This window comes from Haemaphysalis longicornis, unplaced genomic scaffold, assembly GCF_048455015.1.
Source record: "Haemaphysalis longicornis isolate Haplotype H1 unplaced genomic scaffold, Haemaphysalis longicornis Haplotype H1 scaffold_7, whole genome shotgun sequence".
Taxonomy (NCBI): Eukaryota; Metazoa; Arthropoda; class Arachnida; order Ixodida; family Ixodidae; genus Haemaphysalis; species Haemaphysalis longicornis.
The window spans coordinates 84,455,158-84,472,210 of record NW_027526422.1 but is presented as its reverse complement, the minus strand read 5'-3'; the positions used below and the strand labels follow the sequence as shown (position 1 = coordinate 84,472,210).

Genomic DNA, 17,053 nt, shown 5'->3' with positions numbered 1-17,053 from the left:
ACTAACCCCCCCCCCCCCCCCCCCCCCCCCCCCCCAGTACATTGCACAGTAGCCCTCGTAATGTATTGAAATGTCAAAATTCCCAGTTTCAAAAGCAAGAATAAGACATTCCAAAATTTTATTAAACACTAAGCAACAGAAATAAGGAAGCCTAGACACAAATTTGCAATGGCAGCCACCGCTTGCGACTGTCTGCTTGACTGGCACTTACCCGACCCTGGTGAAGAGTTTCCCATGTACATGCAGGAAGCTCAGAATGTACCGTTTGTTGAGCTGCAAAAATCAAAACAAGAGAAAAAAAAACAGCAATCTATCACACAAATGTAGGTGCATTAATGTTGACAAAAACTACGTTTCTACAGCAATGCAGACGTTTTAGGTAATTTCTTATCTATACATACTTTGTGAATTGCCTCATTTTTATTACTCTACTGAACTCGTGTTTTACAAAACAGCACCTTGCACTTGTTGACGTGTCCACTACAGTGGCGACAGCAGCCGCCAAGTTGTTCTGAAACTTGTTGCATTGACACTCATTTAGACATCTAATTGGGTAACTAAGCCGTCTACATTAGAGTTCGCGAATTCGAATGCACCAAGAAAAAGGAAGACACTAGCGCTGACTGTCAGCCACGCATGATCAATGGCTGCAGAGCAATACAATGAAGGACAAAAAGTCAACACCGAAAAAATTGTCAACGTTAAGGCTTGGGCAAGTTGGTTTTCCATGTGTCTCAATTCAGAGTGCAACAAAGCTCGAGGTAAGACAAGGCGCACAGGCACCTGTGAATCCAACAACACAAAAATGCCTCAAAGCTTCCGGCATAACACAGCTATAATGTTTGCTCAGATCTCCTTTGGAGGCAAGAAAACAAAAGGAGTGGCTGAAACACCGAGGTCGTTCCATGTGAATAGTACATATGTTTAGAAGATCTTGCATAAGCACTGGACTTGGTGCTGGAGGAACGTTTTGCACTGCTCGATATCCAAGCCATCTCAGTTATCCTGAGTGGTTCCAATCACAGGCATGAACAAAATGGCATGTGTTCTAAAAACTGCATTTAGAACATGTCTCCTCGTAAAGTCTTTCTACATGAACTGTAAAAAAGGGGTAACGCGGGCCAGTTGGTACGTAACGCTAGAAGGGAAAAACACCCCCTCCCCCCCCCCGCCAACTTTCAGAAAACCCCTTTCTTTTCAATAAAACTTTATTGGCAGTCAGCGCTGCGTGCGTCGTCTCCCCTTTTGTCCTGTCTGTAGCGCTGTTTTTCCCTTCTAGCATCTTTCTACATACTACTGAAGAAATTTTGTAGGTGCTGAAGTAAGAACTTTTGAAAAACCGCCCGTCTCTAAATTTTCACAACCAAAGGTGGTATCCTCAGTTATGTTCATTACCTTTGACAGGTTTTAAAAACCTAAAGTCTCCTAAAAGACAACCTCAAGGACTACTTTCCAGAGGTTTTTAGATGCCTGGAAAGTGTGCAGGAGTTTCAGAGTATAGTATGCTTTGTCTCACTGCGATATTATGGCTAGCACTCTAGCAATTTGGAACCGAATTGCAATTTACGAAGTCCCCAGAACTCATGTTGGCAAATTAGGAACTTGTAAAATCCATAAAGCACATGGCGGCGAATGTGAAAGGAAATCAAAATTTGTACGTTAAATCAGGAAATTCATAAAATCGAGGTTCAACCATATGTAGCTTTAGCAAGTTTTCTGACAGAGCACTTCAGGGGCTCGCCTTGTCGTCATAGCTCGCTCGCTGGACCCAAGTAGAGCCACACAGTGTTCCATCATAGAGGCTGCCGTCGCGGTGTAACCCAGAGGCTTCGAAAGCCAAGTGATTTATATAGTCATAAGCGTTCAAAACTCGTGAACCACTGGCGCCTGTCATACATCCCCCTCTGATTAGCGAAAAGAAAACTGCAGGCACATTTGAGGCAAAATATAGGTAATTAACCGACAGCGCCCGCATCCATTTAGTTAGGAATGCTCGTTGGGTTGGTTTTTACGATAGCAAGCGAAACAAGTGGCGGTGCAACGCCGGCACGCGCGGAAGGAAAAGCAAGCGCAAAAAGAACAGAATCCCCACTGGCGCTGTTTCAGGCAGGGGGTGCACGAGCACTGCGAAGGTGGGAAATTTGAAATGCACTGGGTGGTAGCAGTGAGCGGATAACGGGCGCTACAGCCCATCATGGCGAATCACTGCGCTACACTTTTGACAGCTGTCACATTGAGTGGAACAGCTTTAATTTTTTCGCTTGGGTGTCACCGTGCCTCTGCCCTCCCCAGCCACTGAGCTCACATCAATGGCCGAGAGGCGCTGCAGCTGCTCCATCTCTTGCGAGGCCTGGTCCCCCTGTCGGCTGCTCCGGTGGGAGGTGGATCCATCTGGCCGGATCCAGATCTCCAGCCGCTCTTCGCCCCACGGACCTTCCAGCCTTGGCTGGGCGCCCCCGTCTTCCGCCTGGCGCTTACGTTCCAGGTGTTCGTACTGCGAAGACGAACAGAGCACACACGCTTTCTAGAAAAAGTTGTGCACTGGAACATTGGCTGTGATAAACTCTTGACGTCATTTTCCAGTTCCAAATTCCATCTGGAAACTCCTCTCGAAAGTGTCTGCATACTTTTTGTATTGAAATTCATGCACCCGGACCGATACCAGTCCAACAGCAAACTTACAATTCCATATTTGCAGCAAATGACATTTTTTGCCGATATGCTGCAACTTCCCCTTCCCCCACTTTTCTTTTTTTCTCGTAGCCCCGCCTGCAGGTTGCTTCAGTTACGAAATTTTAACTTCTCTGTTATTGTGTTTTTCATCGTGCATTTTTATTTGATTTTTACCAGCGTTGTACAAGACAAGGTGTACTGTCTCACAGGCCATTCGGCTGTTAACAGGCACCTAATAAAGTATTTGTCTACCTACAGCGGAATCTCAATGGTACGAATATTTTTTGCGGAACCGTGAAAAATATTCATAGTATCATCTAAAATTCGTATGAACCAACACAGAACAAAAAATTGAGCACTAAAAAAAAAAAGTTTTCGTCTATTTCTTTTCTGACTTTAACGTGGAAAAATCCATGATAGTTTTCAGATTTATTTTTAACCTCCATGTCTGCAGTAGTCCTTTCTGGAGCACGTAAAACTTCGCACATGGCTCCTCACTCGCGGTGCCCAAGCTCATTACACGCCACAACAGTCAAGGTGTGAACCGCATGGTGCGTTTTTGCACACAATTCATGCGCGTCGATGATCCCGCGCCAGCGGCAGCTTCTGCCTCAGTTGAAAAACGACACGCAACGCATGCGGCAGTGGGAGGCGTGCACCTTATGGCGGCAGTTTCGAAGTGCTCGAGACAGCCGGCTGGCTCCACCAGAGATGTTTAGGCCAGCCACCCTGGCAGATATTTCATGGGCGCTTTCTCTAGTGGTGCGGACGATGTTTTATATTACCATTTTCACCCGCATAATCAGCCCCTTTGCTGCAAAAGCAACTTTTGTGTGCGCCTTGAGCGGCATTTTAAAGAGCGGTCATAAGTGGTTGCTCAAGTGCCTCGCACCACTCCGCGATGGCGTCAGTGCGGCTGCGGTGTGCGCGGCTTGTTTTCGTGAGCAGAGAACATCAGCCCGGCCGTTCCTGGAGAAAGAGTGACAAAGAGGGGAGAGACAGCCCTTATGTCGCGGTCGCTTGCCCACTTGGCAGTTGGAGGCCTTGCCAGCTCGTTCGTATCATCCGCCGGACTGCGCAGTTCTGTTCGTAACAGCCGAAATTTTTCCCATTGCAAACAATACAATTTTGCCAGGACTTTTCAGAAATTCCTATCATCCCGAAATTCATATCACCCATAATCATATCATTGAGATTCCACTGTATCTATCTGTTGCATGTCCCATTCATTCAGTTGGTGCTTTCGAAGGCGGGGCTTACCTTTTTCCTGGCATCGTCGAAAAGTGCCAGCAGGCTTTCCCTCGCAGTCAGGAACGGATTGCTCGCTGCCAGACTCCGCATGTAGTAGTAGACGGCGTCCAACTTTCGCCTCTGAGCAACGGGAAACGCAAGAAAAGATCCAAGAGTGAGTTTTGTTAAAAACACTTCTCTCAACTTGCCCCAACCACATCATGGCACCATTTTCTTGGCATTATTTGCCATGAAGTTAGCCTTGTGCCATTAAAAACCAAACATCACCATCACCACCACATCACGCCACCAAGGCGGTGCGGAATACGAAACAATAAAGAGGGGTTGCAAGGGTAAAAAAAAAAAAAAAAGTGAGGCTCTACAGCAATCTGTTCGAAGAAACGTTTCATTTCCTCAACGTTAACTGGTAGCTCGGGGCAATCACTTGCTATAAGTTTTTACTAGCTGAAAAACCCTCACAACTTAGGCCCAGACCACCGGAAACCAGTCAGGAATGAGCCACTTGAAAAACAGAAGGAACTGTCTTTTTGCAAATGCTCACAGTTAATGTCACCCGATATGAGCTCTTCAAAGCATTTTGACAGCCATCCCAAACAGAAGAAAAAACGAAATGTCCGCTCAAATACCGAGGGGACTCACACTGAAGCATACTTACTGCGTAGAGTGCAAGGATGGCTAGCTGGTTGTATGGGCGGCCATTCTTGGGTGCAATCTGCTGCGCCTTGAGGTACCAGCTAGAAGAGGGGGAACAACATGCGGCACACTTAATAAAACACAAAGAAATTCACCCAACGTGGAAGATCTCGCAAAAATCTCGTGTCAAAGACAACACGCAAGTTTAGTTTGAAACAAGAAAAACAAATGTCACTGCAAAAATCTTCCCGTGTTCCAGCAACACGATAACAGTGACACCTCTGCCTGCCCACACCAAGCAAAATAACAGAGCCTTCTTTATGCCTTCGTGGGCACATGTTCAGAATTGAGTAATTAAAGTACCCAGTGAATTAACTGGTTGATTAAAACTCATTGCAGCTACAGTAGAATCTCGATGATACGATTCTGGGTGATACGAATTTCGGGATGATACGAATTTCTGAAAAGTCCCGGCAAAATTGCATTGTTTGCAATGGGAAAAATTTCGGCTGTTACAAACGGACCTGCGCGGCCCGGCGGATGATACGAACGAGCCGGCGAGGCGCCCGACTGCCGAACAAGCAAGTGACAGCTCTCTCTCCCCATTTGTCACTCTTCTTTCTCCAGAAACGGCCGGGCTGTTGTTTTCTGCTCGCGAAAACGCGCCCCGCACGCCCCATGAGCGCCGCGGCCGGCGGCGGCAACATGGCGGTGGCTTCGGCCGCGAAGTGGCACGGCCGCTTGAGCGACTGCTTCTAGCCGCTCTTTAAGGGGAGACGCGGGTCTTGGAATCCCGAAATTTGGCCAAAAAATTGATTTTTAGAAATCGCCATTTTCGGAAAGTAGAGCTATTTTTCTACCGGTTAGCAAAATATGCAGACCCAGGAGTACGTATTTGAGCCATAATATCAATTTATAGCACCGACGCCCGCTAAAATCGGCCAAGATTCGACGCGAAAATGGCATTTTTTCGACGACTCGCCCCTCGGGTTCTACATGCCCCACGGCGTCCATCTTGGTCTCATTCGAAAGCGCGTCTTTTCGTTTTCAATTCCCCGCCAGAACCACTCCGTTTCGTCCATCGGTTGCGAGTAAAACCGGGGTAGAAAAGAGACGGAACGCGCCGCCCAATTGGCTACTGACTGCACGTGACCGCAGGGCGCAACCTCATTGGCTGGGCGCCGTGGGTCGTCTGCTGGGCACTCTCATCACAGTGCAACGGCTCATGTATTCATCTATGCGAGGACCGGCAAAAGCCCCGCATGGCGTAAAAATAAAGTAAATATGTCTATCGATAACTGAAAGGAAGAACTAGCAGTATTAAAAGCGCCTGGAGTACGATTTTCTGCGTGTCTGACGACGACTTTTCGCGAGAACGGCGCCGAGACGGAGGTAGGCTTAGCGCCCCCGCGGGCTGCCGAGACGATAGCGTAGCGATATGATTACGCCTGCGGGGGCACTAAGTTGCGTCTATCTTTCGATCAGCAGCAAATAGAAAGAAAAGAAATGATAAAGTGGAGGATGCCGCACGCCGACGTCGCAAGGGAAGTGTGTTCATTCTGTTATCAACGATGCCGCGGCGGGTCGGCCCGCACTCCGGCGCGCGCTTCCTTGTCGGCAGGTTACCATATAGATGAGCGATTTGGGAATTATAAATGCTCGCACTGAGCACAATGTGCGTTAGTGACGTGATATACGAGTAGATTAGACCGAAAACGTGGTTATCCCACCTAGCCAAGCACATGCACGTTACAGAACAGTGGCGGGCATTCCGTTAGCAGCCCCTTCGCTGCAACTCATTTCACGCGATGAAAATCCGATTTGATTGCTACAAATGAAGCAGTAACATAACAAAATAAACGTTTACAACTGTGGTGCACGATCGGCACCTTAGCCCTAGTCGCCAAAGAGTGACGGCGCGCTGCCAACAGCATAAAAATTGAAGCAACGTTCTGGCTTTGCTTTTGTTCAGTTTTTCTGCCAGGTGCCATCTGTAGACAGAGGATTTCATAATTTTCCCACCAACGGATTTCAGCAAACTTGGTATGCTCTTGTTGAGCGAAAAGCGAGCTACATTCTAGAACCTTTCTTTTTTTCATATGCTCAATAGATAAAACTGTCACTTGTAGTAAAACTTCAACTGCGATTTTCTCAGCTTCCCTTTTTTTGCATATGTGCCTAGCCTTACAGGGGTTTTGAGGTAGTTTTTTTCAAAAGATTTCTACAAGTGTTATACCGTTGAATTTGCGATAAAATGAACTGCATGCTGAAGCTATTTTAATTGGCTCATTTTGCTTCAAATAAATGTTATGAGTTATAATTAGAGGTCATTAAGTTTTCAGAAAACTGTACTTGGCATAATTTTATTAATTCTATCCAATCAACTATCTTTACAGGAATATAAATAGCTTCAGCATGCATGGCAGGTCTTAAGCTACACATCCATACCATTTATTTTAAGAAAAATTTAATAAAAAGTTCCTTAAAGGCCCGTAAGAAATTACTTAATTAGGCACTAGTGTTTTCTTTATAACTCAAAAAATAATTATACCACTTGAAAACTAATTACATATTTGAAATGAGGAAGACAAAACACATATGCACAGTGATTTTCATTATCACAGATCAATTAATAAAAAAGTTCATTTCAAGACCCACGTCTCCCCTTAAAATGCCGCTCAAGGCAGACACGAAGTTTCTTGTGCAGTAAAGGAGCTGATAACGTTGGCGAAAACGGTACTATAAAACACCATCCGCGCCGCTAGTGAAAGCGCCCATAAAATATCTGCCGGAGTGCTAAGCCTAAACATCTCGGGCGGAGCCAGCGGCCTGTCTCGAGCGTTTCGCAAGTCGTCAGCGTCTTTTTCTGACCGAGGTAGGAGATACCGCGGGCGCGAAATCGTCAATGCGGCCTTGAAAATACAGCGCCCGCAAAGCCGAGGCGTGCGAATCGCGTGCAAAAACGCACCATGCAGTTCACGCTTGACTGTTGCGGCGTGTAGCGAGCTTGGACACTGGGAGTGAGGAGACAAGCGCGAAGCTAGGCGAAGCGTTACGCGCTCCAGAAAGGACTGCTTTGTGACGTGGGGGTTTAGAAAAAGCAGAAAAAATCATGGATTTGTTCACGCGAAAGTAAGAAAAGAAATAAACAAAAACTTTTTTCAGCGCTCAATTTTTTGGTCTGTGTTGGTTCATACGAATTTCGGATGATACGAATATTTTTCGCGGTCCCGCGAGATTCGTATCATCGACATTCTACTGTATGTGTAATAGGAAGCCATTCTGTCTAGCCTAGGCCGATTGCCCTCCCTGGGTATTATAACACTCGGCAGGAGACACCGTATTTATGTTTACCTGATTACAAGGTGGTCCCGATTATAAGGCAAAAAAGTAAAAAGTTTGCCCACTAATATAACACAAAAGAAACAGCTAAAAATGTATTTCAATTGCCCCCTTAAAAAAAAATAAGAGCAAAAGCCAGCTGTACAAGTGCATATTGATATATACTTACAAGAATCCAACAATCACTACCCATTTTCTCTTGATGCACGAGTGCTTTCCTTATTGCTGCCATGTTCCAAAAGTTCACTAGCTCTGCATAATTGCATTTTGATGCGAAACGATAGTGTGCCTTTCACCCTACTTTCCTTACAGCGAAGTGAACATCCAAGCTTTCACCCTGCATATAAGGCAGGGGTAAACTTTGAGGTTCCAGTTAGTTAAATATGGTAGATTTCTTCTGGCAAACCTAAACTATACCGTTGGTCCCAGACGTACCCTTCCTGCGTTGACCAGAGTTACTTGATATAGGAGTTTCGAAACTCCATAGGCCCCATGCTTAAAAAAGTGGCCCTACAATGGTCCACTGTTTTGGTTTTTTATGTACAGTGGAGCCATCTATTGGTGACAAAATAAACTATACAACGCGGTTCGCCGCTCCGACGGCCTGGGTGAAAAATGGTATTTGGGTGCTCACGTAAATTTGTTGTGCCGAAGCAGCCTAACGTGGGCAACGATGCAAGCGTTTTATATGCATTTAAACTAAGAGTAGTAAAAATGCGACTGTGTGTTCAGCGAGATGTGTTGTCGCCTACGCATTGTCGCCTGGTGCACGTCTACTGTCTTCCGGTGGCAAAAAAAAAAAAAAAAAAAAAAAAAAAAAAAAAAAAAAAAAAAACGAAAAAAAGGTAAAAATTTGCTTTGACGACTTTACGCAAGCTTGAAAGGATTATTTCGAGCCACTTGATCAGCTACTGAATTAGTTTTGGCATGCAGTGTGACGTAGGCCGAGTGAGAACTGCAAATTTAGTACTTCAGGTGGGACCTATATTGTGCCAGAGAGCCCGCACAAGCTCCAATCGATCAAGGCACTTGCGCAGACGCAGAAACTACCGCAACAAAAAACTGCACTTAAATAAACAATGACTAGCTTAGGAAAACACAAAAATAAAAAAGATTATGCCTGTTTAAAATAAAGTTTGAAGTTAAAATGTCGGTTTGAATAAAACTGTTTTTTGGATAGTGCGTGCGGTGGCGTCACCATACGAACGATTCAAAGCAGTGGGGGGTCCAGGTGCAGGCCGTTTTTTAAGGTGGAGTTTCGCAGCTGCCTACATCGAAGAGCTGTGGCGTCGGTCGCCGACGCCGCCACAACAAAGAGGCTCTTCTCACCTGCGCGCCTTGCCGTAGTTGGTGGTGCCCATGGCCTGCTCTCGGTACCGAGCCAAGTCGCCGAGGCAGATGTAGATCTTCTGCACCGAGATGAGCACCAGGCGGACCGAGTCCGGAAGCACCCTCGCTCCCGGCGGACTGGTGGGGCCGCCCGCGGAAGGGGGCGAGCTCGTTCCCCCACAGGAGTCTGGCTCCAGGAACTGGCTCAGGCTGAAGCCGTACGTCTCCTGGAACTTGTCCAAGAGGTTCTCGTAGAAGATGGTGCCCTGCAATCGTGGAAGCCGGCCTCAGGGAATGCACACGTGCATACTAGACATTGGGGCTCTCACGGTTGTCGTTTGAGAGGGTTCAGGTGAAGAACGGTCATTCATTTGCTCTCACACCTTGTAGCAACCAAGATTTCTTCTAAACAGCAATACCTATTGCCTCTGTGCCTGGCAGGCAACACCACGATTGAGCACTGCCAGCAAGAACACTCCACTTTTATTCTGCTTTGAGAAAGCACAATTTCTAAAACCCAATTTACTGCATAAAAAGGCATTTGTATATTTTTGTCGCACTGGGTTATGATAGAAAAAAATCCCATATTCCGAAGGCTTTATTTACCCGCCAACGCTACACCTGGCCTACTAGGTGTGCCATAGTGGAGGGCTCCGGAGTAATTCTGACCATCTGGGGAACCTTAAATGCGCCGATATCTCGACACAGAGGCATATACAGGGCGCAGCTCTAAATAAAGTACTTACTCCCGAGGAGGCGGGCAGTGGGAATGAGGACATTTGGAAGAAACTTATTTTGCTGCTCCCCTAACTGCTACTTCTGTAATAAGCACAATCAAATTATTCATGCGAGCCTCAGAGCACATCTATAACACATGTTTCTAAGATGAAGGACACAACTCTAGTCAGCTAGAACCATCAAGCCACTGTGGCATTGGGCATGAAGGCATGCCCCTCGCATTTCAGAGGGCCTGAGTTTGATTCCCATCCAGATCCAAGCTCACCCAATTTTCTTTTCAGCTCACTCACTCCACTTTCATTGCTTTAGCCTGCTGGCCTTTTTGCATGCTACCTGTGGGCGAAGACATAGATTTTCAACTTACCAAGTCAACTAACCCTGTTGCATTGCAATGGGCACCAATGTTCCAAAAATGGACCCTAGCCCAGACTTTTTCGTTGAGTCCATCGTAGCACCCAGCAAAGTACACGGTGAAAAACTGCGCATGTACTGTCAGCGACCCGCTGCCGCATCAAGCAGCCACACGACTTCCCACAAAACAATTTCGTCTCACAAACAAACCTTGCAACCGTGCACACAAGTGTTTGCTAGGCCCTTCCCCCTCAACCAAGCAAGCGCATTCTGACAGAACACACATGCGGGCCTCTCCGCCTGCCACCTTGGCAGCAAACTGTTTCCAACCCAAAAATGGATGCAGCACCCACCTCGTCCACCAGGTTGAGCAGGTGCATCTTGGCCTCCTCAAGGTAGTTGGGGCACTCCTCCATGACCCGCCGGAATGTTTCGATGCCCTGGTAGAAGGCCGCCTTCCACAGGGCATTCTCGACGTTCCTCTCGGCGCAGTACCTCGGGTCCGCCAGAATCACGTTCTCGTACCGCAGCTGCAGCTTCCACCTGCCCAAGAAGAACACTGCCACTATAGGCACAGAGAGGTAACAAACATGTGCCCATGTGCCCAAAGCAAGGGAGGGCCACTGAGTTTCTGGGCCAAAAATGCAACACTTGGTGAAGCTTCTGGGAAAAGAAATGATTGATTGATTGATTGATTGATTGATTGCAGGGTTTAACGCGCCGACGCAACGCAGGCGATGAGGCGCGCCGTAGTGGAGGGCTCCGGATTAATTTTGACCACCTGGGGATCTTTAACGTGCGCCGAAATCTCGTACACACGGGCGTTTTTGCTTTTCGCCTCCATCAGAAAAGCGGCCGCCGCGGCCGGGAATCGAACCCGCAACCTCGTGCTCAGCAGCGCAACGCCTTAGCCACTGAGCCACCGCGGCGGGTGGGAAAAGAAATGAAATGACTATAGTAGTTTCCATCAAAGTGGGCTCTATTTAATAAACAAAAATGAAAAGTATATGGTTAAAACTGACTTCATGTAAATACACCCCAAAACGTGAGAGAGAGGCAAGATTTACATAAAATATGCACTTTCACAGATCCCCAATGAACTACGGGAATAAAGGTAAAATAAAAGGTAGGGGTTGGGGCTACAGATAAACCTGAGCCACCTCAGTATCCTTAATGTGTAGTGAAATCTAGCAACACAGATGCTTTTGCTTTTTGCCTCTATTCGAAAAATGACTCCTGCAGCTGGGATCGAAGCCATGTCCTTGTGCTCAGCAGCACAGCACCTTATCCACTCATCCACTGTGGCAGGTTGATCGCCCAATGTCTTAAATCTGGCCAAGCACTACATACTGCCTGGCAAAATATAATCTTTTGGGTTAAACCCTTGCATAACTGCAAAATCAATTAAAAATTTTGCTTTTTTTTCCCCTACACTGCAGCTTCCTGGAAAAAAGTCCTCTTAATGCTTCCCTCCACGTTTGATTTGCATTTGCCTTGCACATGCTGAAATCCAGTAGCCCTAGTTATCCCGCAAGCAGCATATTGTTGATTGATTGTAGGGTTTAACGCGCCGACGCAACGCAGGCGATGAGGCGCGCCGTAGTGGAGGCCTCCGGATTAATTTTGACCACCTGGGGATCTTTAACGTGCGCCGAAATCTCGTACACACGGGCGTTTTTGCTTTTCGCCTCCATCAGAAAAGAAGCCGCATATTGTTACTGCACAATGAAGTAGGGCCCCACCAGTGCTCAGCTACAAATTCAAAGCTATACGAGTCACCCCCCTTCCCGTCAAAAAAAGACATGTCACCACTAGAAGTCTGCCATATTGAGAAATAGCCTCAGATTTACCCAAACTCTGCACCCACTTAGGACCAGTGATAGAGTTGTTGTGTCATGCTTCCAGGATACCTTCCCCGGGAAGCTTACCTGCAGTGACCCATGGCTTTGGTGTCCATGTTCTGGATGCCCTTGGAAAGGTACGTCATCAGCTCCCGCTCCAGCAGGGCAGCGTCGTGAAGGTTCTTCTCCACCAGCGGCTTCACCCGGCTGCTTTACGGGCGACAACCACAAAGGACACAAACTGTGAGATCGGGCGGAAGGGACTGAGCACAGCTACAACAACGAGGGTGCCACCGCAAAAAAAGAGGGCGAACCCCATAGCAACAGACAGAAAAGGGCTCCCCCAAGTGTAAACTGCTGTGCGTTACTGTCGAAACATACAAGCAAAGGTACACTACCCGAAAAAAAGCCACCTAAATCGACCCTCCAACTTTTGGAGGGCAGATCTATCTCACTAGTCCAAGGATGCCTCCCTATTTGTTTCCTTAGGCTTTGAAAAACGTTAAGAGAAACAACAAGCTTGTTTGTACTTGAATGAAAAGTATATAGTTCAAACGGTATTGGGGACCCAAAAAATTAGATCAGTGGTTCTTAAATGGGGGTCTACGGACCACAGGGGTTCTGCGAGGGCATTTCAGAGGTCCGCAAAGCCCTTGCTGAAACTCTTCCCCCATGCTTTTCTCCTCCTTGCCAAACTTGAGATGGTACGCAAAAAGGTGGCTTCGCTGCATGACTTGTCGCTCAAATGTCTTCGCGTAGCACATGTTCTAAGGTTGGCTTTTTGCACAACACATGAGCTATGCAAAAAAGAAAGACACGAAAAGTTGCATATAGGTTTGGTGACTTATACCCCTGCTACACTAGCGTCCGAATGTCATTTGACTCAAATGCCAAGTTGTGCTGCTACACTAGGTTTTGAAATGCCATTCGGCTCAAATGCCATTCGAGCCAAATGAGCACCGAGAGAGACATTTGGGATTTTAAATGCCATTTGTAGCCCTCTCGCGCACAGCGTTCCAAGTCAGCATAAACAAATACATTACTGGCGTACTTAAAACGAGCAAAATATTCTTCATTGTGGGACTTTGCTTACTTCTCGGTTACTTAAATCGTGATATCAAGATGTAATAATTCCATACTCTCAGCACCAGTGCGAGCAAGCAACGAACCAGTGTGGCCAGACAGCACAAAAAACCTCGACTGGGATTTAGAATTAAGCAAAAACCGGGTCAAAGTTTACGTTATTGGTAATTTCACATCATTTCAATACGAAAGACTGCCGCTAAATTTGATTGTTGCATTATTCTGTAAAAACAGAACTCGACAGCAGCAGCACCATGCAGCACGGCGAGAGAATGCTAAAGCTTACAAATGCCATTGAAATTGTAGTGTAGCACAGCGGATTCTGAATGGCATTCGAAGCACTCCATTTGAGTCAAATGACATTTGGTTCAAATGACATCTGGACCCTAGTGTAGCTGGGGTATTAGCTACATGAGCAAATTTCTTGACAGTATGACATGCATCGGCATAGAAAAAGGCGGGCACTGATCAAGTATGCTGGCGATTTTAGGTGAAAGTGCAAATTGTTCGACATTTTAGCATGCATCAACGTCGTTTATCATGGGTTCCCCCAGAACTTTTGCCAGCCCAGAAGAGGTCCCCGGCATACTCATGGTTGAGAACCACTGGGTTAGATATACAAGAGATTTCTAGAAGAAAGTAAATAGTAAAAAAAATAACGCTTGAAATAGTTGGAGTGTGGGAATTAACAGCCATTGAAATTGCACAATGAAACAGTTCCAAAATGACCAAGTTACATGACGACAGTCAGCCTGCACCCAAAAGGACCCTTAAAATGCAAAGCACACAGTTGCGTGCCAGTGATAATACTGCCGCAAACAGAATTATGTGAGAAACAAAGGCAGCTTACAGTCGTCTTGAGGTAAATGCTAATCATGAAGGAACGGAACCACGAAATATTATTTGTTGGTCATCTTTGTTCCCCGCAAAAATAGCAGCTAGTAGCATTCTTCTGTAGCTACACTGCCCTATCTAGTAAACACAAAACTGCTACTCACAGATATTACGGTTGTAGAGTCCTTTTCCACACCCTTAACATACTTTTTCTATTTTGTATTATTTCATTTTTGCCAGACATTCTCCACACACACCTGGCAACACTTACCAGTGCAGACTCACAGTACACAGTTACCAGTGAAACAATTAACAACCAGAAAAATTGCATGGGGTCAACTTAAGAAGAGTGACAGTAAACTGCCACAATGCTTCCGTGACTGGTAAAATCCCAGCCTTCCGTGTTCAATGCAAGATCAAAGAACTACTGCTAACCAGTGCATTATTATTGTCACAAAAAGCTCTACGCGCTTTTAGTTACCACCTTTTGTTATACGCATCCCACAACAGACGACACTAATAACCACCGTTGCAGCATGCGACTAACCCGTAACCACACGGCCCGCAAATGCAGACTTCAATTTGACGACATACCTGCGACCGTACGTCTCTGGCATAAGGAGCTGCTCCCCGTGGTACACAACCGGTGGTCCCATGCCAGGCAGATGGCATGAGTACTGGCCCACAGGCAGCTGTGGATATGGCATCGACATGACAGGCGACGAGACCACGGGCGGCGAATAAACGGGTGGAGACGATTCGTACGGAGAACTCGAGAAGGCCGGCGGCTGCTGGGGTGTGGGCATAGCCCGGCTGTAGATGGAATCCAGTGGGACGTGAGGCAGCGGCTTCACCGCAATCAGGGGCTTCTCCTGACCCATGCTGCACCTGCTCCTCTCGGAACACTCATCAGGCGCGTCGAGGTTGACATCGCGCGGGAGGCGGATGAGGCCGCCTTTGACCACCACCGGTGCCTCGGAGGAGTTTGGCAGCTGGTTCCTCTTCTGGAAACGGGGCGGAAGCTGGTGAGAGTCGTGCTGCTTGGCTGGCAGCGATGGCCTCTCGGCAGCCGCGACATCGTTCCGGCGGTTCTTACGCCGTACTTCCATCTGTGCCGAGTCGCCGCTCGAGTGGTTGTTTCTCAAGCCGTCCATCTTCGTCCGCCGTTCGAGTGAGTTCCGCTGCTCCTGCTCCTCTTCTTCGGCGACGGCCACGCTCCAGTCCTTGATGAGCGGTGCCGGCAGCGGCCCGTTGCGGCTGTGGGCACGGCCGTTGACCTCTTTCTCCTCTTCCGAAAAGGACTCCCCACGATGTCTGTTTCCATACCGGCGGCCGAAGCTGCGGCAGGGCTCAGGGGATGAGCTCTGGTAGCTGTCGTTCCTCTCTCGCGGCGCGACATGGCCATTGCTCTTGCCGATGTCTTCCTGGCCGTACGGTCGCCCAGCCTCGGAGACGTCCATGAGCTCCCCATCCCAGTCCTCTTCCGTCGTCACACTACTGTTCATTAGATTACTGCCGGTTGGTTTTGTCGCTGGCAGCACATTCACGGCAGAGTCGGAACCCTGCTGCCGATCCTCTCTTGGCTTATTTCTTTTCTTCTTCGTCTTCTTCCTCATGGCCCTCCGACGAACGTCCTGTTCTCCTTCGTCTGCGTCGTCAGAGGCGCTCTGCCGAGCTGCGTCGGAGACACCGTTCTGAAGATGAGGAGAAGACGGTCGCCTCGGCCGGCTGTCTCTCTGCAGGGGCAATGACTCCTGCGGTGATTTCTCAAGGACCACACGAGGCTCGTCATCAAGTTCCCAGTTCTCCTCAACGTGGGTGTCGGCAAACGGAACGTGCCGCCCGTTGCCACCACCTCTACCTCGCCTACTGACAGTCCTCACGGGGTGCCTGTCAGGTCTCCCCTCTTTGCTGCCCACTGAAAACTTCGAGGGTCCGCCTCCATCCCCACCAGGACCACAGCGCTCGATGACAACCATACAAGGCTTTGCGGTTGGTCCATTCACATGGGAGACTTTCCCAAACTCCCTCGGGCCGTCCTCCGTGCAATTCCTTCCACTGCTTCGCCTCTCCCCTCTCTGGTCGCGAAGGGGATGCTGCGGCTTCTTCACCTTGTCCACGGCGGAAACGTCAGAAGACAGCGATGGCCTCGCACTCTCACTGGGAAAAGGCTTAGCCGAGGATGGCGGGCCTCTGGAGTCTACAACTGCATCGGGCCGTCCTTCGAACGGTGGCGGCCGTTCCGACGACGACTTGATCTGGCGCGGCGTGTACACGGGCTTGTCGGGGCGCTTGGCTCGATTCATCGCTGTCCACTTGCCGTTGATGCCGTCTTTGAGGGACAGGTCTTTTAAGGCCGGCACTGGGTCGTTCCCTTTGACTTCGGTGAGAACTGCAACGGAAGTGTCGGCTTTGCTGCCCCCATGGTTTTTCTGGAGCAGCCCCATGCCGGGCCTGTAGAGAGGCATCTCCGGTTTTGCCTTCCTGTTCTCGCGCTTGCCATCTTTGTCACAGGTAGTGCCTGGGCAGGGCAGGGTAGGTGGGAAGAAAAATGTAAAAACCGTTCAAACACTGTGCCTCGCAGGACACGTGGAGGCACAAAATATGAAGCAATTTTGACAAGAGAGAAAAAAAAACTCATTTTGAGTCGAAAAACATGGAAGACAACTGTTACAGCTAAATTGCAAACAATTACTAGCAAAAGTACTGAAATTGAGGACGGCTCAGTCAGCAAGGGAACGGACGATGTTAGGTGTAACATTAAGAGACAAGAGAAGAGCGGAGTGGGTCCGGGAGCAAACACGTGTTGAGGATATATTAGTAGAAATGAAGAAGAAGAAATGGATGTGGGCAGGGCACATAATGCGAAGTCAAGATAACTGTTGGTCATTAAGGGTAACATAGTGGATCCCTAGGGAGGGCAAGCGTGGCAGGGGGCGGCAGAAAGTTAGATGGGCAGATGAGATCAAGAAGTTTGC

General features: G+C 48.0%; 1 protein-coding gene across 2 annotated transcripts in view; it reads right to left on the bottom strand.

Annotated features, from left to right (window-relative positions):
• The window catches only part of LOC144146026 (telomerase-binding protein EST1A-like), a 91,914-nt gene that overhangs the window by 71,304 nt on the left and 3,557 nt on the right, over positions 1 to 17,053 (bottom strand). Inside the window, exons 2-9 of one of the 2 annotated variants that reach the window (XM_077677940.1) lie at positions 14,670 to 16,596; positions 12,246 to 12,368; positions 10,671 to 10,860; positions 9,229 to 9,494; positions 4,580 to 4,658; positions 3,934 to 4,044; positions 2,306 to 2,494; positions 212 to 273 (exon numbers count right to left, since the gene is read on the bottom strand). In XM_077677940.1, the coding sequence (XP_077534066.1) occupies positions 212 to 273; positions 2,306 to 2,494; positions 3,934 to 4,044; positions 4,580 to 4,658; positions 9,229 to 9,494; positions 10,671 to 10,860; positions 12,246 to 12,368; positions 14,670 to 16,596 (2,947 nt within the window). The remainder of the gene's footprint in view (positions 1 to 211; positions 274 to 2,305; positions 2,495 to 3,933; positions 4,045 to 4,579; positions 4,659 to 9,228; positions 9,495 to 10,670; positions 10,861 to 12,245; positions 12,369 to 14,669; positions 16,597 to 17,053) is intronic. The other variant, XM_077677941.1, reaches the window with a different exon arrangement.